The 23,541-nt window shown below is 38.7% G+C and overlaps 1 protein-coding gene across 1 annotated transcript in view; it reads left to right on the top strand.

Annotated features, from left to right (window-relative positions):
- Positions 1-23,541, top strand: part of mink1 (misshapen-like kinase 1) — a 46,363-nt gene that overhangs the window by 7,706 nt on the left and 15,116 nt on the right. Inside the window, exons 2-19 of the mRNA XM_015398045.1 lie at positions 2,336-2,401; positions 4,618-4,800; positions 4,884-4,994; positions 5,087-5,177; positions 5,249-5,379; positions 5,467-5,521; positions 10,249-10,327; positions 11,770-11,945; positions 12,031-12,100; positions 12,202-12,412; positions 16,284-16,391; positions 16,923-17,009; positions 19,905-20,078; positions 20,167-20,337; positions 20,577-20,837; positions 20,973-21,052; positions 21,154-21,257; positions 23,210-23,301. Coding sequence (XP_015253531.1) covers positions 2,336-2,401; positions 4,618-4,800; positions 4,884-4,994; positions 5,087-5,177; positions 5,249-5,379; positions 5,467-5,521; positions 10,249-10,327; positions 11,770-11,945; positions 12,031-12,100; positions 12,202-12,412; positions 16,284-16,391; positions 16,923-17,009; positions 19,905-20,078; positions 20,167-20,337; positions 20,577-20,837; positions 20,973-21,052; positions 21,154-21,257; positions 23,210-23,301 — 2,250 coding nt within the window. The remainder of the gene's footprint in view (positions 1-2,335; positions 2,402-4,617; positions 4,801-4,883; positions 4,995-5,086; positions 5,178-5,248; positions 5,380-5,466; positions 5,522-10,248; positions 10,328-11,769; positions 11,946-12,030; positions 12,101-12,201; positions 12,413-16,283; positions 16,392-16,922; positions 17,010-19,904; positions 20,079-20,166; positions 20,338-20,576; positions 20,838-20,972; positions 21,053-21,153; positions 21,258-23,209; positions 23,302-23,541) is intronic.

The raw sequence follows: 23,541 nt of genomic DNA, 5'->3' as shown, positions 1-23,541 counted from the left end.
TGACGCAAAGCAGCAGGCGTCAACACATCCGCAGCGACATATGCTGGACTGGAAGTTGTATTCCACTTGGTTTGATTGATGTGCGCCAACCATTAATGTATTTTATTTGTTCATTTTTTTTTTTTAATAATCGATTCTTGCCTTCAAGAATCGATTCAGTAGATCACAAAAATTAGAATCACGATGCATCGATTTGACGATTATTTTGCACACCCTTAATAACGACCCCCCTTTTCATTGGCATAGGCCAGTATTGGATATTGCATGCTAACAAAGACCTCAACAGCTCTCCATTACTCAGGGGTGAGCCTGTTCCTCTGGTTTAATTTGCATGTTTTCTAAGCCATAACAAGGATTTGTTTTGGGCTACTCTATAAAGCCTCAAACTCAATGCTATTTCTGACATTTTGAATTGAAAAAGCTTCCTGGGTGGGAAGTGATACGTCTTTACACTCGGGAAAACAAAGTCTAGTCGATTGTTTTTTAACTTTTTGGATTCACAGTCACATGACCAAACACTACGTGACTGATCCCTCTTCTTGTCCTCCTGAAATGAAAACAAAAACTACAAGTTAATAACTATTGGTGGCTGATATACAAGCCAGTTTAAATATCGGACTGATACAAATGTGCCTAAAAATGTTCTCCTCCATCAAGATGATCTTTCCATTAACTAAAAGCTATATCTCTTTCTTACAATATGCTTAAAGAAATATTAGTACATCATTACACTTCAGCGATTTATTTTGCCAGCTTTTATTAAACACTAAACAAACAACATATTTTCTTGCACTTTAATAAACACATTTAGAATATCTAACAAATCATAAACCTATTGGGTTACTAAATAAAAAAAATATGAATGGAACATGTGAAACACTTATAATTTCTAATATAAAGAGATGTAAAGCTATAATTGGCAGACGGGGTATATCACTCTGACATACTGTCAAGATTATGTACAACTTTGTTTCAGGAAACTGTGATGTAGCTCTCTGTTTTTAGTGTAAGCCAACAACTGGTGCTGAGAGAGACTTAATGCTGCTAGCAGTGCCTTTAAAACATGTGATTACCTAAGGAGTCTATGTAGTGGTTATATTTACATCATTGTCTCCATTAAAGAGAGTCAATAATCCCAGGCCAAAGTCTGGATCCATTCATGTTTCTGCTCTAGCATGCTTTACTTCTCATACAAATACCAATGAGGCTCTGCCTAAGATTGAACAGCACCACCCTATACTTATACTTGTATACTAGACGGCGTTATCCATCTTTCAACAGAGATAAAGTCAGCGCACTAAGGGAACCGCCTCATGTTAGGGCCCCTAGCAGCCATAAGAACCCTCAAACGGCGGCGTTCTGCGGCACGCATGGCCTCGGTAAATCATTCTTACTGCCATACCTCCCCTGTAATTAACTGTTTGTACTGAAACTGGAATCATGATTACAATGCAAATTGTAGTTGACAATAAAGAATTTGATTGATTGTTAATACCGCAACACTGAAGGAATGTCTTTCAAAGCAGACGTTATTAGTTAATCGGATTGAACTGGAGCTAATTTTGATCTAATAAACCATTGACAATTAATCCCAAATTGATTATTTAACATCTCTAATCCATATTTTTTAAATTTTATTACTGATATCTGTCGTGACCAAAAAATTTTTTATATTTCATAATTTCTGTTATTATATGATGATATAAACATAGAAAAAAAAAGTAACTTAAAGATTACCAAGAATGTCCACAATAAATGCCTGTACAAACCTGTGAAAATTATTCTAGAAATATGAATAAAAAAACTGCACAGGGCTCAGATTGTCATTCCGTAACATGCTGTAATAAAAAACTGTAACGTATATTGAAATATCAGAAATGCTATTGAATAAAATTATATTGTGAAATATACAGATAACGATTCATTGTCCGCTTCATATATCATTATTCATCTTAAACAGAAAATGGTAAGGGATTATTTTTAGGGACGCATGATATTGCAATATTTGCTGATATTAGAGATCCAGATATTTTGCAACTCCTCTGGCCAATAACCTGTATACAAACTCCAGCATCCGTCCTGTACCTGACTCTTGCATAACAGCTTAAAGAAGGTGGCGTTCAACCTTGACACAGGCTCAGCACCCACTTTAGAAAGAGAACAGTTTGCTTGAATTTAATATATGTTGTAGTATGTCAATCCAAACAAAGTTGACTTTATTTGTACAATGAGATTTTATTTTTCTTTTATGTATTTAGCGTTTTTGTTTTCTGATTTAGTTTTATTTCTTATCCCACTGTGTGTTTTGATGGAAATTATTCTGTTTCTTCCAAAGGATCCGGCAGGAATCTTTGAGCTGGTCGAGGTCGTCGGCAATGGGACATATGGGCAAGTGTACAAGGTAAGTCAGAATGCTTATATACACGCATAGATCTATATCTTTCAAGTAAATAAAAAATAAGAAAAATAAAGTATTTTTGGAGGCAGCATTAATCATACTATTATCTGCTATATTGATAAATGTAACTGAACAATGTTTAAATACTTGAATTTCCCATTTGGTAGGACCTCGCATAACAATCTATGACCTTTTGTTTTCCTGGAGTAGAAATGTATCATTACACAGAGAGCCATTTTGTTTTTCAGCTGATGATCACTAGGTGAGATGAGGACCTGTAATCATCTTTCCCCTGTCAACAGTAAACAAAATGATCATGATAGAAGTAACTACCTAAAAGACGGCCATTTTGGGATCATCAAGACTCCATTAGAGCTAATTGACATTATTTACATGTCAGCCAGTGGTTTTGGAGGCATGTCTGAAAAATGCTTTACCACAAAAAAACAACTACAGTGCTTGGACTTTAACTGCAGCTTTGTGCTTAGGAGGAAGAATTGTATGCAAAAAAAACCTGGCTTGGTGCAAATTCTGTGGGGAATTCGCTTCATAGCTGTGATTAAGTATGGTGGAGGATCTGTGATCCTGTGGGCCTGGTTCCCTTTTGAGTTATTGAATACTGCTTTAAACTTCCTTTTAACTCATAAGTTGCAAAAAGCTGGATTTAATAAAAATTTGCAAACAAAAGTGATTGTTATGGAGGGAATTATGTTCCACTAGTGATGCAAAGAACACATTTTGTAAATACTAATAAAAAAAAATGCAATCAACTTTAAAACAACCAAAACCATTTTTTTAAGTACCTTTACAGCAGGCATCCCCAAAGTCGATCCTTGAGGGCAACTGTCCTGCAGGTTTGGAGGTTTCCCTACTTTAGCACAGCTGATTATAATGATTGCAGTTGAGCAAAAGCCTGTTAATCAGCTTTCAATTAAAACCAGCTGGGCTGGAGCAAGGAAACATTTGAAACCTGCAGGACAGCGGCCCTCGAGGACAGACTTTGGGGATGCCTGCTTTACAGTCTTCTCAGATTCTACTGATTAATTTTTTACTCAATAGTTTTTTTCATATTTTACCTTATTTTTTTATTTTTATTTCTTTTTTCAGATAGTTTTACAAACTGCATTTTCAGACTTCACATTTTCTTCACTTCAAACTCAATACAAACGCTCTTGACCAATAGAAATGTTTCTTTTCTCTTCCTTATTCAGAGGAAGGTCCGCCCTCAGAAATGAAGATAACTTGACCTGGAAAATGCAATTAGAAAAAAATGTCATTCGGAAGAATCAATATGAAAGTGAAATCCGAAAAATTACATTTGGAAAAAATAGAATATGAAAAACAGAAAAACAAATTACTTGAAAAATGAAATTTGAGAAAATTGCAAATTTACACGTACAAACTGTTTTTATTTTTTTTGTTTTTTTCTTTATTCCTGGATTACAATTTTTTCCTAGTCTCATTTACAAAACATGCTCTTTGCTCGTACAATAATGGAACAAAATTCACTCAATAAATCATTGGGTTTTTCAGCAGGATGACAATCGAACACATTCGGTTCTTCCTTCCAATAAAGCAGGCCTCCTTAACTGCAGTCCTCGAGGTCCGGTGTCCTGCACCTTTTTAGACGCGTCTCTGATTTAACACCTCTGAGGAAAATAATCAGGTCATCAGCAGGACTCTGGAGAACTTGACTACCATCAGAGAAGGTGATTCAGTCATTTGATTGAGGTGTTGGACCAGGGACACATTTAAAAGGTTCAAGTCACCTGGAGGACTGGACTTGAATACCTCTCATCTAGAGAAAGGTTCAGATGTTCCTCTCTTTGCTTGCTCCACCCTGCTACAATGTTTCTGAAGACTAACTGCTCTTCTATTTACCAGAGGATTTATTGTGGCAGAAATTTTTTTTTTCCCACTAAATGGATGTTGTGTTGCTGTTGAAGCATTTTTACAGGAGTACTAGAAGCTTTTCTACAGGAGTGCATTTTTCTTGAATAGCTGTAAAAAGCTGTCTTTTTTTGTTTTGTTTTTTTATATATATTTTGCAGATTAACTTGTGCATCAGGATTTAAGTTAGCTTGGTTCTGAAGATGAGAGACTCTGAATTTACAGACAAGAGTAAAACAATGACTTGAAATAGCAGTTAGCTGCTCCTGATTGTTCCACATTATGTTAATCTAAGACTGCTGAGCTGTTCTGATTTGTTCTTTTATCAGGGCCGTCACGTGAAGACGGGTCAGCTGGCCGCCATCAAAGTGATGGACGTTACAGAGGAGGAAGAGGAAGAGATCAAAGCTGAGATCAACATGCTGAAAAAGTACAGCCACCACCGCAACATAGCCACGTACTACGGCGCCTTCGTTAAGAAGAGCCCACCAGGACAGGACGATCAACTTTGGGTAAGTCCACATTGATTCCTACCCGGTCTGATGACTCAGTCACCAATAGTGCTTTTCACTGAGCACGTTTTTCTTTTGCACAGCTGGTGATGGAGTTCTGCGGAGCAGGATCTGTGACCGACTTGGTGAAAAACACTAAAGGCAGCTCTCTGAAGGAAGACTGGATTGCGTACATCTGCAGAGAGATCCTGAGGGTGGGAAGCTGTAGTTTTTCTACTTAGATCCATTCTGATGTAGCCATTTCTGCTCACTGACCACCGTGGTTGATATCTTGGTCTGTAAATAGGGTCTCTCTCACCTCCACGCCCACAAAGTCATCCACAGAGACATCAAGGGCCAGAACGTCCTGCTAACGGAGAACGCTGAGGTCAAGCTAGGTATGTTTTGCTTTAATTGGTCTGTTTATGATGATCTCACACCTTCACAAGTCTCCACCTTCTGAATGCAGTTGATTTCGGGGTGAGCGCTCAGCTGGACAGGACTGTTGGACGTAGGAACACCTTCATCGGGACTCCTTACTGGATGGCACCCGAGGTCATCGCCTGCGACGAGAATCCTGACTCCACCTACGACTACAGGGTGACTGCAGCAGCTCTTCCTTTATTTGCTCGCTCTCTGCGTTGTGAGAATAAAACAATAACGCTGTACTGCCTCTTTTTCTTACAGAGTGATATTTGGTCTTTGGGGATCACAGCCATTGAGATGGCAGAGGGAGCTCCTCGTAAGTTTTTGATCTAATTTCTGATTTCTATCTTGCATTAGATAATTATCCTAATATCAAAGCCAGTTTGAAAGACCTCATGAATGAGTGCGTCTTGTGTTTGTGGCCCAGTTGTCTGTGTCTTCAGATGGACAGATGATTCACTCTCATTAAGGTAGTGGAGCTGTGAGCTGTCAGTTGGTCTGTGGAGGCTCATGGCACAGATCTCAGCTTGGGATTTGGTGCAGAACCAAAGACTGAGTGAATATCTGGGAAGTAGGGTGGACGAGCTTGGCAAAGGTTGGGGCTTGTCTCTGGTAGCAGAGAGCTGCGTTACATTAGTCTGGTGATTGCTTGTTTTGTATTTAATTTTTTTTTCAGTATCTTGCAACTCTGATTTGAGTTTTGAAGTGGAAGAAGTAATCTGAAAAGCAAAGCAAACGATCTTAAAGGGAGACTGCTGTGGAAATCTGAGCCTGTCTGTGCCCGTTCTGGGAGTGGAATGTGTCGAGGTGATAGGAGGTTCTGATGTTGTGATAAACTTAAGCAAGAGTTCTGTTGTTTCACTTTAAGGTTCTGAAAAAGGTATTTAAAATGCTCACATTATTGAAGTCGTAGTGAAGTTGTATTTAAATTTCAAATCTTTCTGGCTTAAATATGTATATAAATGTACTCTTTAACAGACGATATTGTCCCAAAAGTTAGATAATTTGTATTTAAAGAAAATCCTGTCTTAAAATCTGTTATTTTATGCAGGCCAGGTAGTTATAAGTCAGCTTCAATCATATATCAAGGGTCTTGATTTATATGTCGCAGCTAATATACACAACGGTTGAAATAAGAAATAAGAATCATTTCCTTTCCCATTGAGTTCCGTCCCAGTGTTCACAGGGATGGACGTCTGTGTCTTCAGCAGGCGTAGAGCTAACAGAACTGGCAGTGTTGCGAGGCAAGGGCTCAAACATGTACGGCTGTAAGCCCTCTTCACCAAAGCAAGCCTCTGTCGCCCTGGCGTCCTCTTTCACAACATCTTCGTCCCTTCTTTCCTCCTCTAAATAAAAAAATGTTTCACGGAGGAGACTCGTCCACGACCTCTGACACAAAACTCTTCTCCTCTTGCATGTTTCTGCTGTCCATGGCGTTCCTTGACAGTGTCGTTGCTAAGTGCTACTTGGTCCCAATGTAATTTCCCATTAGGAACCTAGTAGCACTAAGTTGCTAACTGGTTAGCAAGATGCTTCAGAGACACAGGCAAAACCAAACTTGCCTGTGAACCTTCCACTACAACAATCCCGCCCCCTTGATAAACAACCAATCACATTCACTTTATTTACTCGTGTAAAGTTGGGCACCACACGGGAGAATTGGGAAATAAAACGGTTGGAATGGCCGTTTCTCTTTGACTTTAAAAATGAAGATTAGCTTTATTATTCAGAACAGATGGAACTGAAAAACAGTTTAATACTAATTCCTTATGTTACGTGTTTTATGAAGGCGCCCAGCAAAAAGCAGTTTCTTTTCATCTTTTCTAGATGAAGTTAGTATTAAGACAGGAACAACAGGTATTATTAAGAGGTTGCAATGTTTTGAATTTGACTGACGTGATTACCAGGCGACTGGAGCTGGGCATATCCTACTGTCAGCTGGCCTGCTTTCGGTTATACTGCACTCATGACATTTTGAAGATTAACCTGCATTCATCTTACCTCCTTTTCAGAAGTTGTTTAATTCTGTGTTTCAGTTATTCTCAGATACAAAGCTCCATCCATGCTGCTGTTGGTCTTTCACAGCTTTGTAATTCAAGCTGAAGGAAAACTTCTCCAACATGTTACATTAAATGTTTTGGGATCAAGTCGTTTCTATGAATATTGGCCTTTTAATTGAAACCAAAGGCAGTGGCATGCAAATGGGCTTCATAAGGCCCTTTTGCTAAAAGAAGCATGCCTAAGTGCCCTCTAAAGACAAACTATAGCCCCATTTACACTACCCTTTTGAAACCATGCCGAGATCGGTAATAACTGTTGAGTGTAAATGGTACACACATCTGAAGCAGACCATGCCAGACGCAGCCAAATTGCGCTAACATGGTACTAGTTTATCAGTAGGGCTTTATCAGTTCTGGCTCAGTTCTCAGATAATACAAAGCACATTAACAGACTCCTTACAGTCAGCTTCCGTAATCAGGACATTTCCGACATTCATAAAAATACTAGCTTCCCTACCGTGCCACATGATTTCCACTGATGATTCTGCTTAGCAATGTGATTAACCTCAACATCAGTCGTTGTTTCCTGCATCTGTAAGCCCTGATTAGACTATCATTTGTCGCCTCAACTTCCCTAAAGCCGAGTCTTTCAAGTAAATTTACCAAAGGCTGCCTTCTTAGCCTGACTCTCCGCAAACTTCCTGAATTTTAGGGGCGCTGCCATGTTTGTTTGCCTGTTTACCTCTAGAAAGCAGTAGTACAGTAGATTTTCACTAGGAGGTGAGCAACCCTGCTAGCATGGTGTGTAAATGGTTGTAAGGAACCGAGCTCGGCACGGATCGCCTTTCATAGGGTAGTGTAAATTTTGTGTTGCCTTGCAGCAAGAAGGTCCTGTTTTTTAACCTAAAGCTGGGGTCTTCCTGTACGGAGTTACATGTCTTTTTTTATCTTGTGCATACATAGGATCTCTCGGATACTCTGACTTCCTCTCACAGTCAATAATGATGACTGTCAGGTTCATTGGTGACTCGGCAAAATCCAGGTCTGCAATGTTGAGTTGAAAAGACAACAGGAAAGTGGAGAAAAACTCTTCCTATCTGATGACGAGGCGAAGCGAGTGGAGAGTCGTCAGGTGGAGCCATGCGAAAGAAAATTAGTTGAACAACAGCATGCAAAAGAGCCCCAAAATGAACTGGAACCAGCTGCGATTGTTATAGAAAGGTGTTGCCCTGCGATGGACTGGTGACCTGTCCAGGGCCCTCCTGCTGGGTTGTTGGCATCCTTCAGCCTCCTCCACATCTCCTGGTGTAATGGCCCGTTTACTAGTAGCATATCCAGTCTCTGGACACTATGCTGACAGACACAGCTAACCTTTTTGCCACAGCCCGCATTGATGAGCCATCATCAATGGTGCCGCCACGAGTATGAAAGCACCACCCACATTCAAAAGTGACCAAAACATCAGCTAGAAAGCAAAGGAAGTGAGAAGTGGTCTGTGGTCCCCCACTCCTTTATTGAATATGTTTTGCTAATTGCCAGTTATGTCTACCTGTTTATTTAATTTGTACAACAGCATATTACTTCTTAAGTGGACAGTGTGATTTCACTGAGGTTTTAAGTGATTGAAGTTATATTGTGTTGTGTGTTCCCTTTACAGTTTTAGAGCTGTGTAGGGAGCAGTGATGGAGACCTGCTTTAACCTACTAATGTGGATTCTTTTAGCCATTTCAACTTCCAAAAGCAGTTGGTGACTTTAATTTGGGTTACAATGTGGATGTATTCCACTTTAGGGCTGGGTGATTAAATCAATATTGTCAATTAATCAGATGTAGTGTTGTCACTACTATCATCTCCTTAGGCCTCCATAGGTCAGAGTAACATCAATTCATCACCTTTTGTTCTTTATCTCCCAATAACTCTGAAACTAGCTCGCTTTGTAACACTGCTAGCTGCAAATATGTAGTGTTTTTATTGTTTGTTGGGAACATGATTGTTTTACAATTATTTTATATTAAAGTCACCTAACAGTGGGGGTGATTTAAAGAAAACCCTTTTTTCCAAGTGTGTAATTTGTCATTGTTTTTTTCATGAAACTAATGGGAGAAAATAAATGATGAATTTTAGTTTAGTTGGGGGGAAAAAATCAGAGATTAAACTGTATCACCCAGCCTTAAGCCACGTTTTCTTTATATTGTCCTCTGTAAATAAAATCTGGAAACCATTCCTGATTTTCTTTCAACTTCAAATGATAAACTTTTTGTGACATCAAAGCTTTGCAAACAGCTCACGGTGAAATGTAGGCATACTAGTTGGGTTTCATAATATTTGGTTCTTGAGAACTGTGTTTACTGTATTGGACACCAACCCTCTTTTTACCAGGGTTGTCATTAAGGTTAAGGTAATGGTTTCAGTTTTAAGCTTTTAAATTGCCTGCTGATTTCTTTTTTAGGGGGGTTTCATATGACTAATTGCACAGTTTCCTCACCTTCATGGTCTACTATTAAATGCCTTCAGCGTTGAACTCTGACCTTGGATCCTTTCCATTAGCAGGATTTTGTTGGAAGCATCTCGCATTTATGTTTGGGAAAGAAAGCAATGGAGCACCCAGTGAGTTAGCTGTGATGCTTGTGGTTATCGTGGCCCTCACGACAAATCCCGTTGCCTTTGGCTGCGTCAGTCACGTTGCTCGTCTCCAAAAGACTGCATAATAAAAGCCTATTTACCGTGAAACTCTGAAGCTAACCAGTCAGGTTTAGCTGCCTACCTACACTAGGAGCATGGTGACTCACAGTCCTTGCTCTTACATTCGGAGCAGCGATAAGCCTGAGGCACAGGGAGAGATTGAGTAACAGCTCTAACCTTGTTTCAGGATTTAAAAAAGCACCTATAACATTGTTTAAGATGATTTGCAAACTACATGCAGGGTGTGTAGCTCAACATGAAAATGTATTCAGTTTGGTGTTTTTGTTCCTGCTTTATTTTATCCTTAGCTCTCAGCATGGTTATGGGGATTTAACTCTGATAATCTTCTTTATTTCTGTAGCATTGTGTGACATGCACCCAATGAGGGCCCTCTTTCTGATTCCAAGGAACCCTCCTCCGAAACTGAAGTCCAAGAAATGGTGAGTGTAAAAGGCTCTCTTATCCAGACCCTTTTGTTTTCCTTAAAATGCTGCATTGATAAAGTGGAGCGATGCATTTACAAGCAGTAAGTCATAAAATCAGACAATTTGGTTTCAGATTTCTTTACCGTGGGCCTTTGTTGTTTATCTTTTTCTGTCCCATTTTAACTGAAAAAAAAAAAAAAGAGCTGTAATGTTTGGAAAGCAGAGAAAGGGCTTATTGCATTACCATCTAAAAGGCAGCTCTTGAGTTGTTATAGTTTAGCAGCACAACAACAAGCTGGCAGAGTAGAGCACTAAATGGAAACGATGGGGAGATGAACAGCTGCATCATTTGCTGAATGTCTTTGGAGACAAATGAGATATTTAAAAGAGATTTGTCTCATTATCTAATCCTGTGATTGAGCTCCTGCTTCTCTGGACTACTCGGGTATGCAGGAAGTAAACTACCTTGCTAAACTTCCAAGTTTCCTGTTCTGCAGCCCCAAGTTCTGATTACAGAAAAGATTCAGTTATGGTGACTATTGGGTTATGAATTGTTTTGGAAATAGGTATCGTTAAGGATTTATCAATACTATATACATTTTTTTTTTTTGGAACAAAAGCATACTAAATATTTTGAAAACAATAAAAAATAACTAAAGTTCTTTCAAAAAAGTGCTTTCGAACAAAACACTGAACAGCAGGTGATAAAATTGTAAAAGAAAAGATAAAATAATTTGACATAAAAACTTAAATCAACAATAAAACAACAATATAAAGACATAAGTTTAGGCGTCGAGTTTGGCTGCATAAGTCAAGGTGCTCAAGTGGCTCTTTAGCTTGGCTATAAAAAAGAGAGCGATTGTTTCACACAGGTGAGGGCTTGAGGGAAAAAGCACGCTCTCCTAGAGATTTGTTTTTGCCTTAAGTACTTTAAGAAGACCAGTGGCTTTGGATCAAAGAACGTTGGGCGGAAAGCAGGGGTGCAAATGGTCGGATAGATGATGTCTCATAGGCGACCAGCAAAACATTAAAATCAGCTGCAGTGGAGGGTTGACGGTAATGGAGCCATACGCCTGCATTTACTAGTTTTGGCGAAGTTGCGAGCATTTACTTTTTTTTTTTGGGGGATAAAATAACCCTCTCATCTTAGAAAAAATGTCAGCGTTAAATTACTACATCCTCCTTATAAGGCCTCATTTCCTGTTATTTGAAGTGTTGCTGCGAAACCTTTAAAATTACTAATTTGGTTTAAATGTCATAAAAAGGCTGATTAGGGTTCATTTCATATTTCTCTTTAAATTATTCTCGCAAAACAATAAGGATTTCACTTTTAAATATGTAATAATTGTTTTTATTAGCTTGCAAATTTTTTAGATGGGTTATAAATCAGGTTTACCTCCCTCAGCTCCCCTTGTCATGAAAAGGTGTTTCTCCCCTGACCTTAACCTTCCTCCCAGGTCGAAGAAATTTATGGAGTTTATAGAGGGTTGCCTCGTCAAGACCTATCACAGCCGGCAAAGCACAGAGCAGCTGCTCAAGCATTCGTTTATCAGGGACCAGCCCACTGAACGGCAGGTCCGAATTCAGCTCAAAGATCACATTGACCGCACGCGCAAAAAGAGGGGAGAGAAAGGTAAAGAGATGAGACCCAAAGACCTGCAATGTGCTGCAATTTTTTGTTTTTGGAGTGATTAAATAATTTTTTCCTCTTCCTACAGAAGAGACGGAGTACGAGTACAGCGGTAGTGATGAGGAGGATGAGAATCGCGGCGATGACAGAGAATCGAGGTAATGATTTGATCCATTCTTTTTAGTGGCCGTTAAAACACGAGTGGTTTTGTCAAGTCTTTGAAAGGCCTTTCATGCACGATCCTAACTTTAATCATCAGTTCCATCCTTAACGTGCCTGGTGAGTCCACGCTGAGGCGGGACTTCCAGCGGCTGCAGCAGGAGAACAAGGAGCGCACGGAGGCTCTCAAGAGGCAGCAAGCCCAACTGGCGGCTCAGCGCCGAGATCCTGAGGAACACAAGAGGCAGCTGTTACACGACCGACAGAAACGCATTGAGGAGCAGAAGGAACAACGGCGGCGCCTTGAAGAGGTAATGGTCAACTTCTCATCCGAGTGAATTCTCACTGAAGCATTTGTTCTGTTTTCAGATTATTTGTTGGGTTTATTTATTTATTGTCTATTTAAAATAGACAAACTAGACATGTCAACATAATGGTCACCTGTTGTACATTTCAATTTTTCATCATATTAGCTTAATTTAAAGGTCAAATACTCCTAATATTAACACAATATTTGCTTTTATTAGGATCCCCAACAATTTGGGAACATACTCCCCCAATTAGAAGATAAGTAATTAAATTTTATGTTATAGCCAACACCTCTGACAGCCTGATAAACCCCATCCCAGGGTAGCGTGAGGACCACATCCCCCCCAGTACACAGATCAGAACAACCAGTCTGTTTACATGCTCCTCATTTGGGGTTTAAAAAAAATAGCTGATACATTCTTTCCTAGGAGAAATATCTCCACATTTCTGTATTAGTAGTGTAATGCACCTCATTTGTCGTCTCCCACTCCTTGGATGTAATGTTAATCCCCAGCTCCCTCTCCTGTTTCCTCTTAACATAATAGAGTTTTGTTTCATTCAATTCCATTCAAGTTCTCAATTTATTTTCCAATGTTTTTTTTTTTCCCATTACAAAAATTTAAAGTAATTTGTTGAACTTTATAGTAGTGGTGTCTGATCATGACGAACTGGTGTCCTGCAGCTTTTAGGTGTGTCCCTTTTCCACCTGAATTAACAGCTAGGCTACCTCACTAGCATGCATTTAGCTTCTGCTGAAATCTGGTAATGAGGTCTTATTTGATTTGAGGATGCGAGATTGAGACCAATGCTCTTTTGGAAAATAAGTCTTCTTTTTGTGATTTCACATCCTATATCAGAAATAAATCATGTAAGCTCTTTAGATAATGGTTCCCATCTGACGTGTGACAGTATCAAGAGTGGTGTTCTCATGAAAGATCAATAGTTTTTGTGTCGTTGGGTTCAAAGGTGAAGAAACAAAGCTGATGAAATAGTAAAGAGAAGTTTCCATTTGATACCGAAAATCAGAAGTAGTGTATGTGAGTAAACTTTGTAATTGAGCATCATCAACCAGACGCCATATAATGAAGCTCTGATTTCCTCTTTTCACTTTACCAGCAGCAGGGATGTTTTCAAAGGTTTCAAAGAAATTATGTAGCTTTAAAATTGTAAAAGCTGCATCTATTTAAACAATGTCAAGTAGAACCGAAACCTCTCATTAATATAGCTTACATTTCTTACGTTCTTGTGAAAACAGTCATGTTATGTTGAAGAAAAATTTCCTTTGATAGTATAAATTAAAACAGAAAATTCATCCACAGTTTGCAGTGGTTAGGGGGACCAGATGACACCATTTGTGCCACATTTTTCACCTCTGTCTCACTATCACACAAGTCCAAACAATGTCCTACTTTGAACTGGTTCAAATCAGAAAAAAAAACTATTAAAAGAAAACCAGACACTTTTTCCGAGATGCAAAAAAAACAAAACAGAACTGCAGTCATTGTCAGGAGGAGGAATTTACCATAAAAAATACGATGGAAACTATGATAAAAGGGTAGAAAACGCAGGAACAAAGACTGGAAGGTTTAATAACTGGCTCAGGCAGTGAAAGGTGATTCTCAGAGCTTTTTTTGAGGTTTCCTAAAGTTCTTTAAATTTGATATGAGGGTGGTACAATGTAAAATAACACTGGAAATGAGTCACAAAAGAAATGCGTCGTCTTTCCCTCATTGTCCATCATGAGCATCTTACTTTTCCCACATTTGTCTTTTTGAGATCTGATCACAGAAGAGGTGCTGAATAAAAGTATTGAGTTCAATAAAAAAAAATAGATGCTCTATATTTTAAAAGGTCCAAAATGTCTAAATGTTTACCTCTGGTTACCATGCCAATGTCAACATGAAAGGAATCAAAACGAATAGGAATAGTAGATTAAAATAATTTGGGACAAGCTCAGATAATAGTAGATCCTTGGTAGATCGAATCAGAGTTTTACATTTCTCAGATTTAAGGTAAAAAAAAAACTATAAAGGAAGCAAACAAGGGTGAAGATGGATCTGGTTTTGGAGAGTTGGTACCAAGTTATGTAAGCAAAGGGGCTCAGAAGCATTGCAGAGGTTGGTGGACAGGTAGAGGCCCCCCACATACGAAATGCACAGAATGTGTTCAGATATGTAGGGGTTAATATAGAACTATAGTAGGTGAGCATGAGGACACCACATACCAGCTGGGAGAAGTTAAACTACCTTTACATTTACAATCATTTTATTTTAACAGTACCTGAAGACCATATTCTCATAATATGCTGATATAAAGATAGCTGGTATTGGTTTTCTAAGTAATATTTGATTATATGCACTAAATTTAATGATGGGATTGAAATGTGTTCAGTAAAAAAAAATTAAAGTAATCAATTGCACCGTTTATATAGACACAATCGGAATAAAATGGCTGATGAGACTAAAAATGTGTCATGTAGCCATCATAAACAGCCAATCAGAAAACAGCTAGCTAGAGCGATTAGAGGATTTACACCCTGATCAGCTTCCCTTATTCAGAATAAATTAAACTTATCTATCGTTTAAATGCAGGCCAATCAGATCTTCAGTCGAGATAGACCTGCCCACTCATTCGGATCACTATTTCATTTCAATCAGAATATTCCAACATGTTTACATGAAGCATTTATTCCGGTCTGCCGTTTATTTTGATTGCTTATCTCCGTGTATCTGTTTACTTATCCTGCATTTTAAAATTTTCCACTGATGCCAAAAGCTTTCATCTTTACTCCCTCTCTGTTTAAGATACATCATATAAAGTGTCTGTGGAACACTGCAAAGCCGAAGCTTGGGGAATAATAAAAATGAATAAAAGCTTGAACCATCCATGCTTTTATTTCATATGATGGAAAAGGCTTGATTAAGTGAGATCTCTCAAATGGAGAACAATAGTTGACAACATCCGGTATGAAAATTACTGACCCATTTATTAACCAAAGAGTTACAATAAAAACAGAAGCATACTGTTTCTGTGCCGATGCAGATTTATTTGGATATTCATTTTTTCACTGATATCGGACCGATTTCCGATATCTTGTCGGTACCTCCCTAAATACGTCTTTCTTCTGGGATTTAATGACAGAAATAAAGCCTTTAGATGATATTGTAATAAAATGAGATGGATCTGTGAAGTTATACCGGAGGCTACGGTCCATACGGACCAGAACCTCCCGCCATAAAAACAGCTTCTTCCCCTCTGCCGTAAGACTCATGAACACATAACTATATGTCAGACTCCATAACCTGCCCATGCCATTTACACTGCTGTATTGCACACTGCTCTATTTGCACTACCTTGTACATTTTACTTTTTATATTTTTTTTATCCATATTTTTATCCTAAGTGTATATATTAGTCTATTTTTTGTATGCCTTATACCCCAGTGTTTTTAGAGATTTTTATAATTGTATTTACCTGTTTCATGTTGCACGATTGTACCATAAAAAATTCCTAGTTTGTGAACTCCTTCACTAACAATTGCAATAAACCCGATTCTGATTCTGATAAACAGCTGCGCAGGTCAAAGATCCTTACTGCACCACAAAGAATTCATGGTTTTGTTTTAATCAACAAAATGAAACCCATTTAAAATAAGACACTGTCAGTTTAAGCTTCAGTTGGAGCAGTACACTCCAACACTGATTATAATGCTTGTTTGTAAAGGTGAATCATACCTTTTATTCCTTTTTTTTCTCCAGCTCTTTACAGTAGATCTTTTTGCCTTTTTAAATTTTTTTTATAACAATCTAATTCCTCTGTGCATGCATAACTCCTCTGCTCATTTCTCTCTTTCCTGTCACCTCTCTCTCCAAGCAACAGAGAAAAGAGCGAGAGATGGTGAGGCAGCAAGAAAAAGGTCCCCATCGGAGACTGGACGACATGAGACGGGAGGAGGACAGAAGGATGGCAGAGAGGGAGCAGGTAACCAACCACTGCAAAGGCAGAGCGGCCTTCGGCCAATCAGGGGAGAGGTGGGCGTGTCTGCAGTGCTGGTGGTGAAATTCCATGAGAGGGTTGCCATAGCAGCAAGGATCTAAATTAGTGTATTTACTCAGATGAGTTTTCTGTGGGTGAGCTCGATGCTTCTCTCAGTTTCCAGTCTATCCTCGGCGGCATCAGAGTCTGGCATCAGACCAGCACCATCTTTCTGTGCTACACACCGTCCTCCTAAATATCTGAATGATTTAATGCTTTGAAATGTACCACTGTGTATTACTCACAATGTCATATTTGATATAGTCTGTGCATCTTAATTACCTTTTTATTCACCAAGTCTCAGCAGCTGCTTTACTCCTAAAATGAAGCAGAATCTTTTCCTTTCTTTTTTTTATGCTTGCTGGAATGATGGAATTACATAACCCTTTATCTGTGTTCATCTTCTACCCTGCTCCCACATCATTTCCTTTCTCTCATGCCGCCACCTTTCCTGTGTGCCTTCTCACCTCGCTGCAGGAGTTTATCAGGCACAAGTTAGAAGAAGAGCAGCGGCAGTTAGAAATCCTTCAGCAGCAGTTGCTTCAGGAGCAGGCGCTGCTTATGGTAACTAGTCCTCACTGATGCTTGATCAGTTCTCACTTTGCACGCACACATTTTATTCTCAACCACCTGGTAATAAATGCTCATTAATGGAAGGGATTTAAGGTATTAAACTGACATGAACTTCCTATGATGCTGTTTTTTTGCCTTTATGTGAAAATAAATTTGGATTTGTGTCTTTAAATTACGCCAAGTTAAAAGCTAAGTAAAGAGCAATAGTTTGATCTCCGTCTAGGTCTTCTAAAACACAAACACAGCCCATCTTAAAAAGGTTTAATGACCTACATTTACTGTGGAGGTTTTGCAGTTTTTCAAGACCTCCTGCTTCATTTACAGGCAATACTTCCCACCCCCCACCCCCTGCCTCTGGCATCTCTGTCTTCAGCTTGTTCCTGTGGAGTGTAGGAGTTGCTGTCATTAAAACTGAAAGATCATTATCCAAAAGCGACTGTATGCATAAAACGGCACAGAATGCTCACAGTTTTACCTACAATTGTAACTCCCCACCCTCTCAACACAGTACGGCATAATTGGCTTGATTTTTATATTTTTAGGTGTTTTTTGCAGTAACGGTATTAAAACAGTATCTTTTTTTCTTTTTTTTTTAGTACCAGTATTACATACAGAGTTGGGGAAGGTACCTAAACATTTTTTAAATTAAGAGTAGCACTATTTTAACATCATTCAAAAACTACCCAACTAAGGGTTAAGTACTAAGTAACTGTTGATTTAATGTTTAAACTTATGTAATCAGAATTGGATTTGTGTGAAAATTTTGGTATTTTAACATGTTAAGTGGCCAAATCAAATTTGCCCAAGACGTATACATAAATGTCCGAAAAGCATGAATTGGATCAGCTGCTGTTCTTTAACCCTTGAGAGGGTCTAGCCTGCTGTTTGAAACAGCAAATTTGGAAGCATCACATATATCCAGTAGACTAGGTTCGAAGATTTAGCATGATTATTGTTAGGAATAAACATTATCATTCATGAAAAGACTTCTTATAACCCATACATAGGTTGTTAAATGTAATAGATGTGCATTCTTCTCCTTTTATTGTAATTTTTCCTATCAAGAGTCAGATTAGTTGAAGCAGAGATGTTTTGTCAGGATAAATATAATAGGTAGGAACATACAGTGCAGCCTATATAGATACAACAGTCTATATAGGCAATAATAATAACAATACATTTAACGTGGGCCAGGTTTGATTAAAAGGCAATATGTCTGTAACTGTGCCATTGAATCACAAGCAATCCACTTAAAGGGAAACGCTGTTTGTTTTTGTTTTTTTTACATTGGGCCCTCGATTTTTTTGTTATTACATCATGTTCTACTCCCCCATATGAGTTTTGTGTAATTTGGAGCTGCTCTGAAGATATTCCGTTAGGTTATATCTAAGTAACATCTTTCTATGAGCAAACGACTTGAAGGCACAAACTAAACTGTTCATAATTTATTCTTTATGGTACGCCAGCATTCATAACATGTAGGCGAATTACTGTCCCCCAGACATCCACGGTTTATTGTTTATATTTATATCTTTTTAAAACAAAGCGGACTGTGTATGATGTCCCTTCAAGAAAAGGACTGACGCCCAATGATGAAACTCCATATCAGATAGAAACCAATGTTCAGACATGTGGTTCACTGACAGCACTGAGGGACAAGAACCCACCAGAACAGGTGCATTGGAATTTTATTAATTCCCCTTTTTAATAAATTGAGTTTCTGGCCCTTTTGGCTTTCCATACTTGTTGCAGTATTAGAAGAAATTTGAATTCAGAATATTATGTTGTGAGCCTTTCTTTAGTAACAGGATCTTCTATTGATTCACTGCTGTTTACCTTTATCCTGATCCTGCAGGTGCATCACTGGACGTGCAGGTTGTGACATTAGTCTCAGGCCAAATTGGAAAGGGTGTAGCTTTTAAACCAAATCAATTAGATCTCTCCTGCTCCCGATCCCTGGATGAACTTAGTTTGCCAGCTCCATATCAGAGCAGAGGGGATAAATGATGGCAGTAACAAAAATACTGAATCGACAATGAGTTTTGTTATTGCTGAGATTCGATTTAGAACATTTTAAATTGGGTGAAAAAAATGATATTAACAAACACGGTTCATGTTATTTTCACAGCTTTGCTCTTGACCGGTCTTGAAATACAATTTTTAATTACTTGGCATCTAAAGCCAAAGTCAAAAAGTGATCCTAAGTACTAGAACACTGTACCTCTTACCAGGTCCATTTATTCCAGTTTTGTTTGTTGTTTTCTCCTTAAGTTTCATAACAAAAAATTATGATTGACATGCATGACTTTCAAAAACTGTTCTTAATCATCCCCTCTTTGAAGTTACCTCAATTTAAAGGGAACATGACTGCTTGTAAAGCAGTCATGTTTAACAACAAATGATGAAATTATAGAACACATTAGATTTTTTTCAGCTAATGCTAACACACAGCGAGCTTCTTATCAGTTATGAATCAACATCTAGAAAGTGATAAACTGATGTTGCTCTGAGCTATGGGAGCTCAAGTAGAGCATAGGTCTGGAAAAAGTCCAGACTTTCCAAAAATAAAGTTAAACAAAAATATGTATTCATCCATTTTATTGATTAGTAGTGTATATCTCACCCCAATCGGTTTCAAAGTATAAACTCACACCTTTTTAATTTATAGGTACTCAGTTATGATGTGGAAAAAATATAGAAAAGTTCAGTTCTTGTTTTTAACATGTTACTTAAATGGTTAGCAGTATTTTCATATTCGCAGGCTTTAGTTGTAGTAAAATTGGAGTTATATTTATATTAGGTGTATGAAACCTCAGGCTGTAAGTCAGTTTGTTAAAAGATCAAGGTTTTATTTATGTTGTAAGAAGTTTGCATTGTTTTGGGCAGGAATACAAGCGAAAGCAGCTAGAGGAACAGCGGCAGTCGGAGAGGCTGCAGCGGCAGCTTCAGCAGGAGCATGCCTACCTGGTGTCTCTGCAGCAGCAACAAGAGAAGAAGCCCCAGCTTTATCACTATAATAAAAACCTTGAGCCCAACAACAAACCTAGCTGGGCCCGTGAGGTTAGAGCGCTTTTTAAAAAATCTATTATTGCAGCGACCTGTAGGAAACTTTCTTTACACTAAGATTGATTGTTTTTTTTTATTCCAGGTTGAGGAGCGGACTAAGCTAAACAGACAGGGGTCACCCAAAATCTGCACCACCGTCTCCGACACTGCCATCCAGTCACGCTCCGACTCCATCAGTCAGTCTGGAATGGTCCAGGCTGCACAGACTCCACCCATGCAAAGGCCAGTTGAACCCCAAGGGGGTCAGGGCAAGGTGTGTGGTTAAAATGTTCAGTTCAGTTAAACCATGTAGAAACAGGGTGCCAATCTTTTCCAGCCTTTAATCCTTGGCTTTGGACTTATCTGCTGCTTCCTTTTTTCCTTCTTTGCTTTCCACCAACCCATCTATACGTTTCTCTTCTCTCTGGCCTACATCTTGGACTATCTCGGGGTTCTGCTCTTCCCTTTGGCTGCTGCTCCTGCCTGTCGCTTGGCTGCTCCTGCCCTTTGCAGTTCCAGATGGCTCACTTGGTCCCGCTGAAGCCTTATGCTGCCCCTGTCCCTCGCTCGCAGTCCCTCTGTGACCAGCCCACTAAGAACATGTCCGCCTTCCCCACTCAGGATCCCTCCCCCACACCCCGCCCCATCCGTTCCAGAGAGCTTGTTCGTCAGAACTCGGATCCTACTTCTGAAACCCCGGTTCCGCAGTTGCACCAGATCAGGGAAGATCGTGGCCCCTGGATCCGCCTCCCGGATGTGGAGCTCCCACCCAAGGTAAATCCAACAACAGATCTTAATAAAGCATTAAATAAACCAAAACATTATGTCAATTTCAGCTGTAAAAAACATAATTTTGTGAAAGTTAAGGTAAGAATAATGAACTTTTAAGATTTTTGGTGTTGCTATCAGATTCCCCAGAGAACTGCATCTATTGCCACTGCTCTTAACACCAACCTTACCTCTGGCATTAGGCACCCTGTCAGAGCCAGGTACTGAACACACCTTTGATTTTCAGTATTTTGTAAACTAGGTTGTTGTAAGCTGTGGAATGTAGCATTATTAACTTTAGATGATTTTACCTTCATACCAGCAATCCAGATTTGAGCCGCAATGATCGCTGGGAGAGAGGAGAAAGTATGAACCTCATATCCGGTCTGCCGCAGACTGGCTCTCTTGAGAGGCATCGAATCCTCAGTGAGTCACCTGCCTCTTCCCACTTTGTGGCCAGCAACTTCTGCAATATTTCATTTTTGTCCCCCCCCTTCTGACATGGAGTCCTTTGCAAAAGTATTCATACCCCTTGAACCTTTTAAATTTGTCACATTTTGACCACACTTTATTCGGAAATTAAGATTTTTTGTTTTTGTGAAAGAACAGTATAAAGAAGGGTATAAATTTGCAATCTAAGGAAAATTATTCATAGATTCGTTTTGTTTTACAAATTAAAATCCCAGAATGGGTTTACATTAAGTCCCTCTTACTATGATGCCCTCAATCAGAGTAAGCTGCCTTCAGATGTCACAGTATTTCATTCACTTTTATTTCATTTCTGTATAAATCCTACTGCTCTGTGGAGGCCTCAGATGTTTGTTAGATTTGTAAATAAATGGTGGCCTTATTAGCAAAACCTCAGGTCAGAGATCAAGTTTAAGTTTAATTATTACCCTAAGCTTTAAAGATATCACAGGATCTGCTTTAAAGTTAGAGTATAAAATTTTGTTTATTCTGATGTGTGATTTTGCCATATTGTAGAACGATGTGACTGATGTAGAAATCTGTAGCTCAGGTAGGAAAAGTAGATAAGAGAACAACTGATAGTCGTAAACTTCCCAACCCCTCCTTTATGAAAGAATTAGCCATACAAATCAACATGCTTTCTAAAGGCTCTTTAAAGAAACCTTCAAATCATCACAAAAAACAATTGATTGCATCTAGTCGTTGACTACAAGGTTAGTTTCTCATGCAGGAGGAAAAACTTCCTTTAAGAAGAAAGAAACCACCTGCAGAATCAGGCTCAGTGTGGGCAGACTTCTGCTGAATGAGGCTTCAGGGAGACTGAAGCAGACACTCACAGAAAAGGAACATAGAAGCACCAATCCATACATTCTTTAAAAAACAAATTAAAATTAAAAAATATGTGTTGCTCTGTATAGAGGAGAAACAGTCAACATCTGTTCTCATGACAAAAAGCATCAAAGAGAGCACAAACAGTTAGTCACGGTAAAAGGTGATCCTTGATACACTACAGAAAACGATCAAAATGTCTTAGGTGTATTTTACTTAAATTTGAGTAGGTTATTAATAAAATAATCTGCCAATAGCATGAGTATTTATTCCCTCTATAATATGATTAGGAATTAGATAATTGAAATGTAACTGAGTTATTTTTATTTTAAATGCCAGTCATCCTATCCCATTGGAAAGTTTCTTACCTGTTAATAATCAAAGGAAAAGGCACTTATTTAAAGAAAAATTACTTTCATTGAAATTTTTGTGGTGTGGTTTAAGTTGCTTCAGACAGATGAGACCAAAATGTTTTGACCAACAGAAAATAAAAAGCCATGTATGGTTAAAAACTTACTCTGGACATTAAACTGAACACACCATCCCCACTGGAGAAAACGAAGCAGCAGCATCATCCCCCATCCACAGAGAGGAGGTTAGAGTTGCTGGTTGAATTCCTGTTGTAACCAGTGAACTGGTTTTAAATGACGTATTCTGACGTGTTTGGATAAATGTTGCCAATGTCTAGAGCCTAATTCATATCAAGGTCCCAAGTATTTCATTCCTGTGCCTACTGAAGGACTTCTGTTTGGACAGTCAATCTAATGTGACTGAGATTAAGTTATTTGGGATTTTCTTCTAAAGCGTGCTAGTTTTAGTGTCTAGTTAAAGTGGATGGTTAATAATATTAGCTAGAGGACAGACTACCCATTCTTCCCAGAATGGTCAAAATGGTATTTGTAAAAAGACATTAAAACCATGTCTTTCTCCTTCCTCTTCCAAGTTGCCTACTTCTTTGTGCATATATCACATAAAATCGGAATTAGAATACAGTGAAGTTAAAGTGTGACAAAAAATGAAGCGGTTCAAGTTGCATAGATATTTTTTCAGGGCACCCTGACACTTCTTTATTCCATTGTCAGGTTCCTCCAAAATGGAGTCACCAATTTTCTCCCATGAAAGTCGTCATAAGCCTGGGGAATCCCGTACATCCTCTCGTCCTGGGCGACCTGCTGTACGTCTGTTTTACAATTTTTAACTGCATCATAATCAGTGTTTGTCAAATCCTTTACTTTTAGAACTGTTAGGACTAGAGCTGTAACCGTACACCAAAAATCACACTTTGCATTTTCCCTCTGGTTAAGTGCAGAACTGCTTGTTCCGCCGTATCTGTCTCACAATGTTGAAGAATCTTTTTTTTTTTAAAACACCTGTATCCAAATTATGATGTGGGTAATCACAAAAATGTAAATTA

Source organism: Cyprinodon variegatus, unplaced genomic scaffold (genome assembly GCF_000732505.1).
Source record: "Cyprinodon variegatus isolate N-32 unplaced genomic scaffold, C_variegatus-1.0 Scaffold908, whole genome shotgun sequence".
In the NCBI taxonomy this organism is placed as follows: domain Eukaryota; kingdom Metazoa; phylum Chordata; class Actinopteri; order Cyprinodontiformes; family Cyprinodontidae; genus Cyprinodon; species Cyprinodon variegatus.
This window is presented reverse-complemented; position numbering and strand designations above follow the sequence as displayed.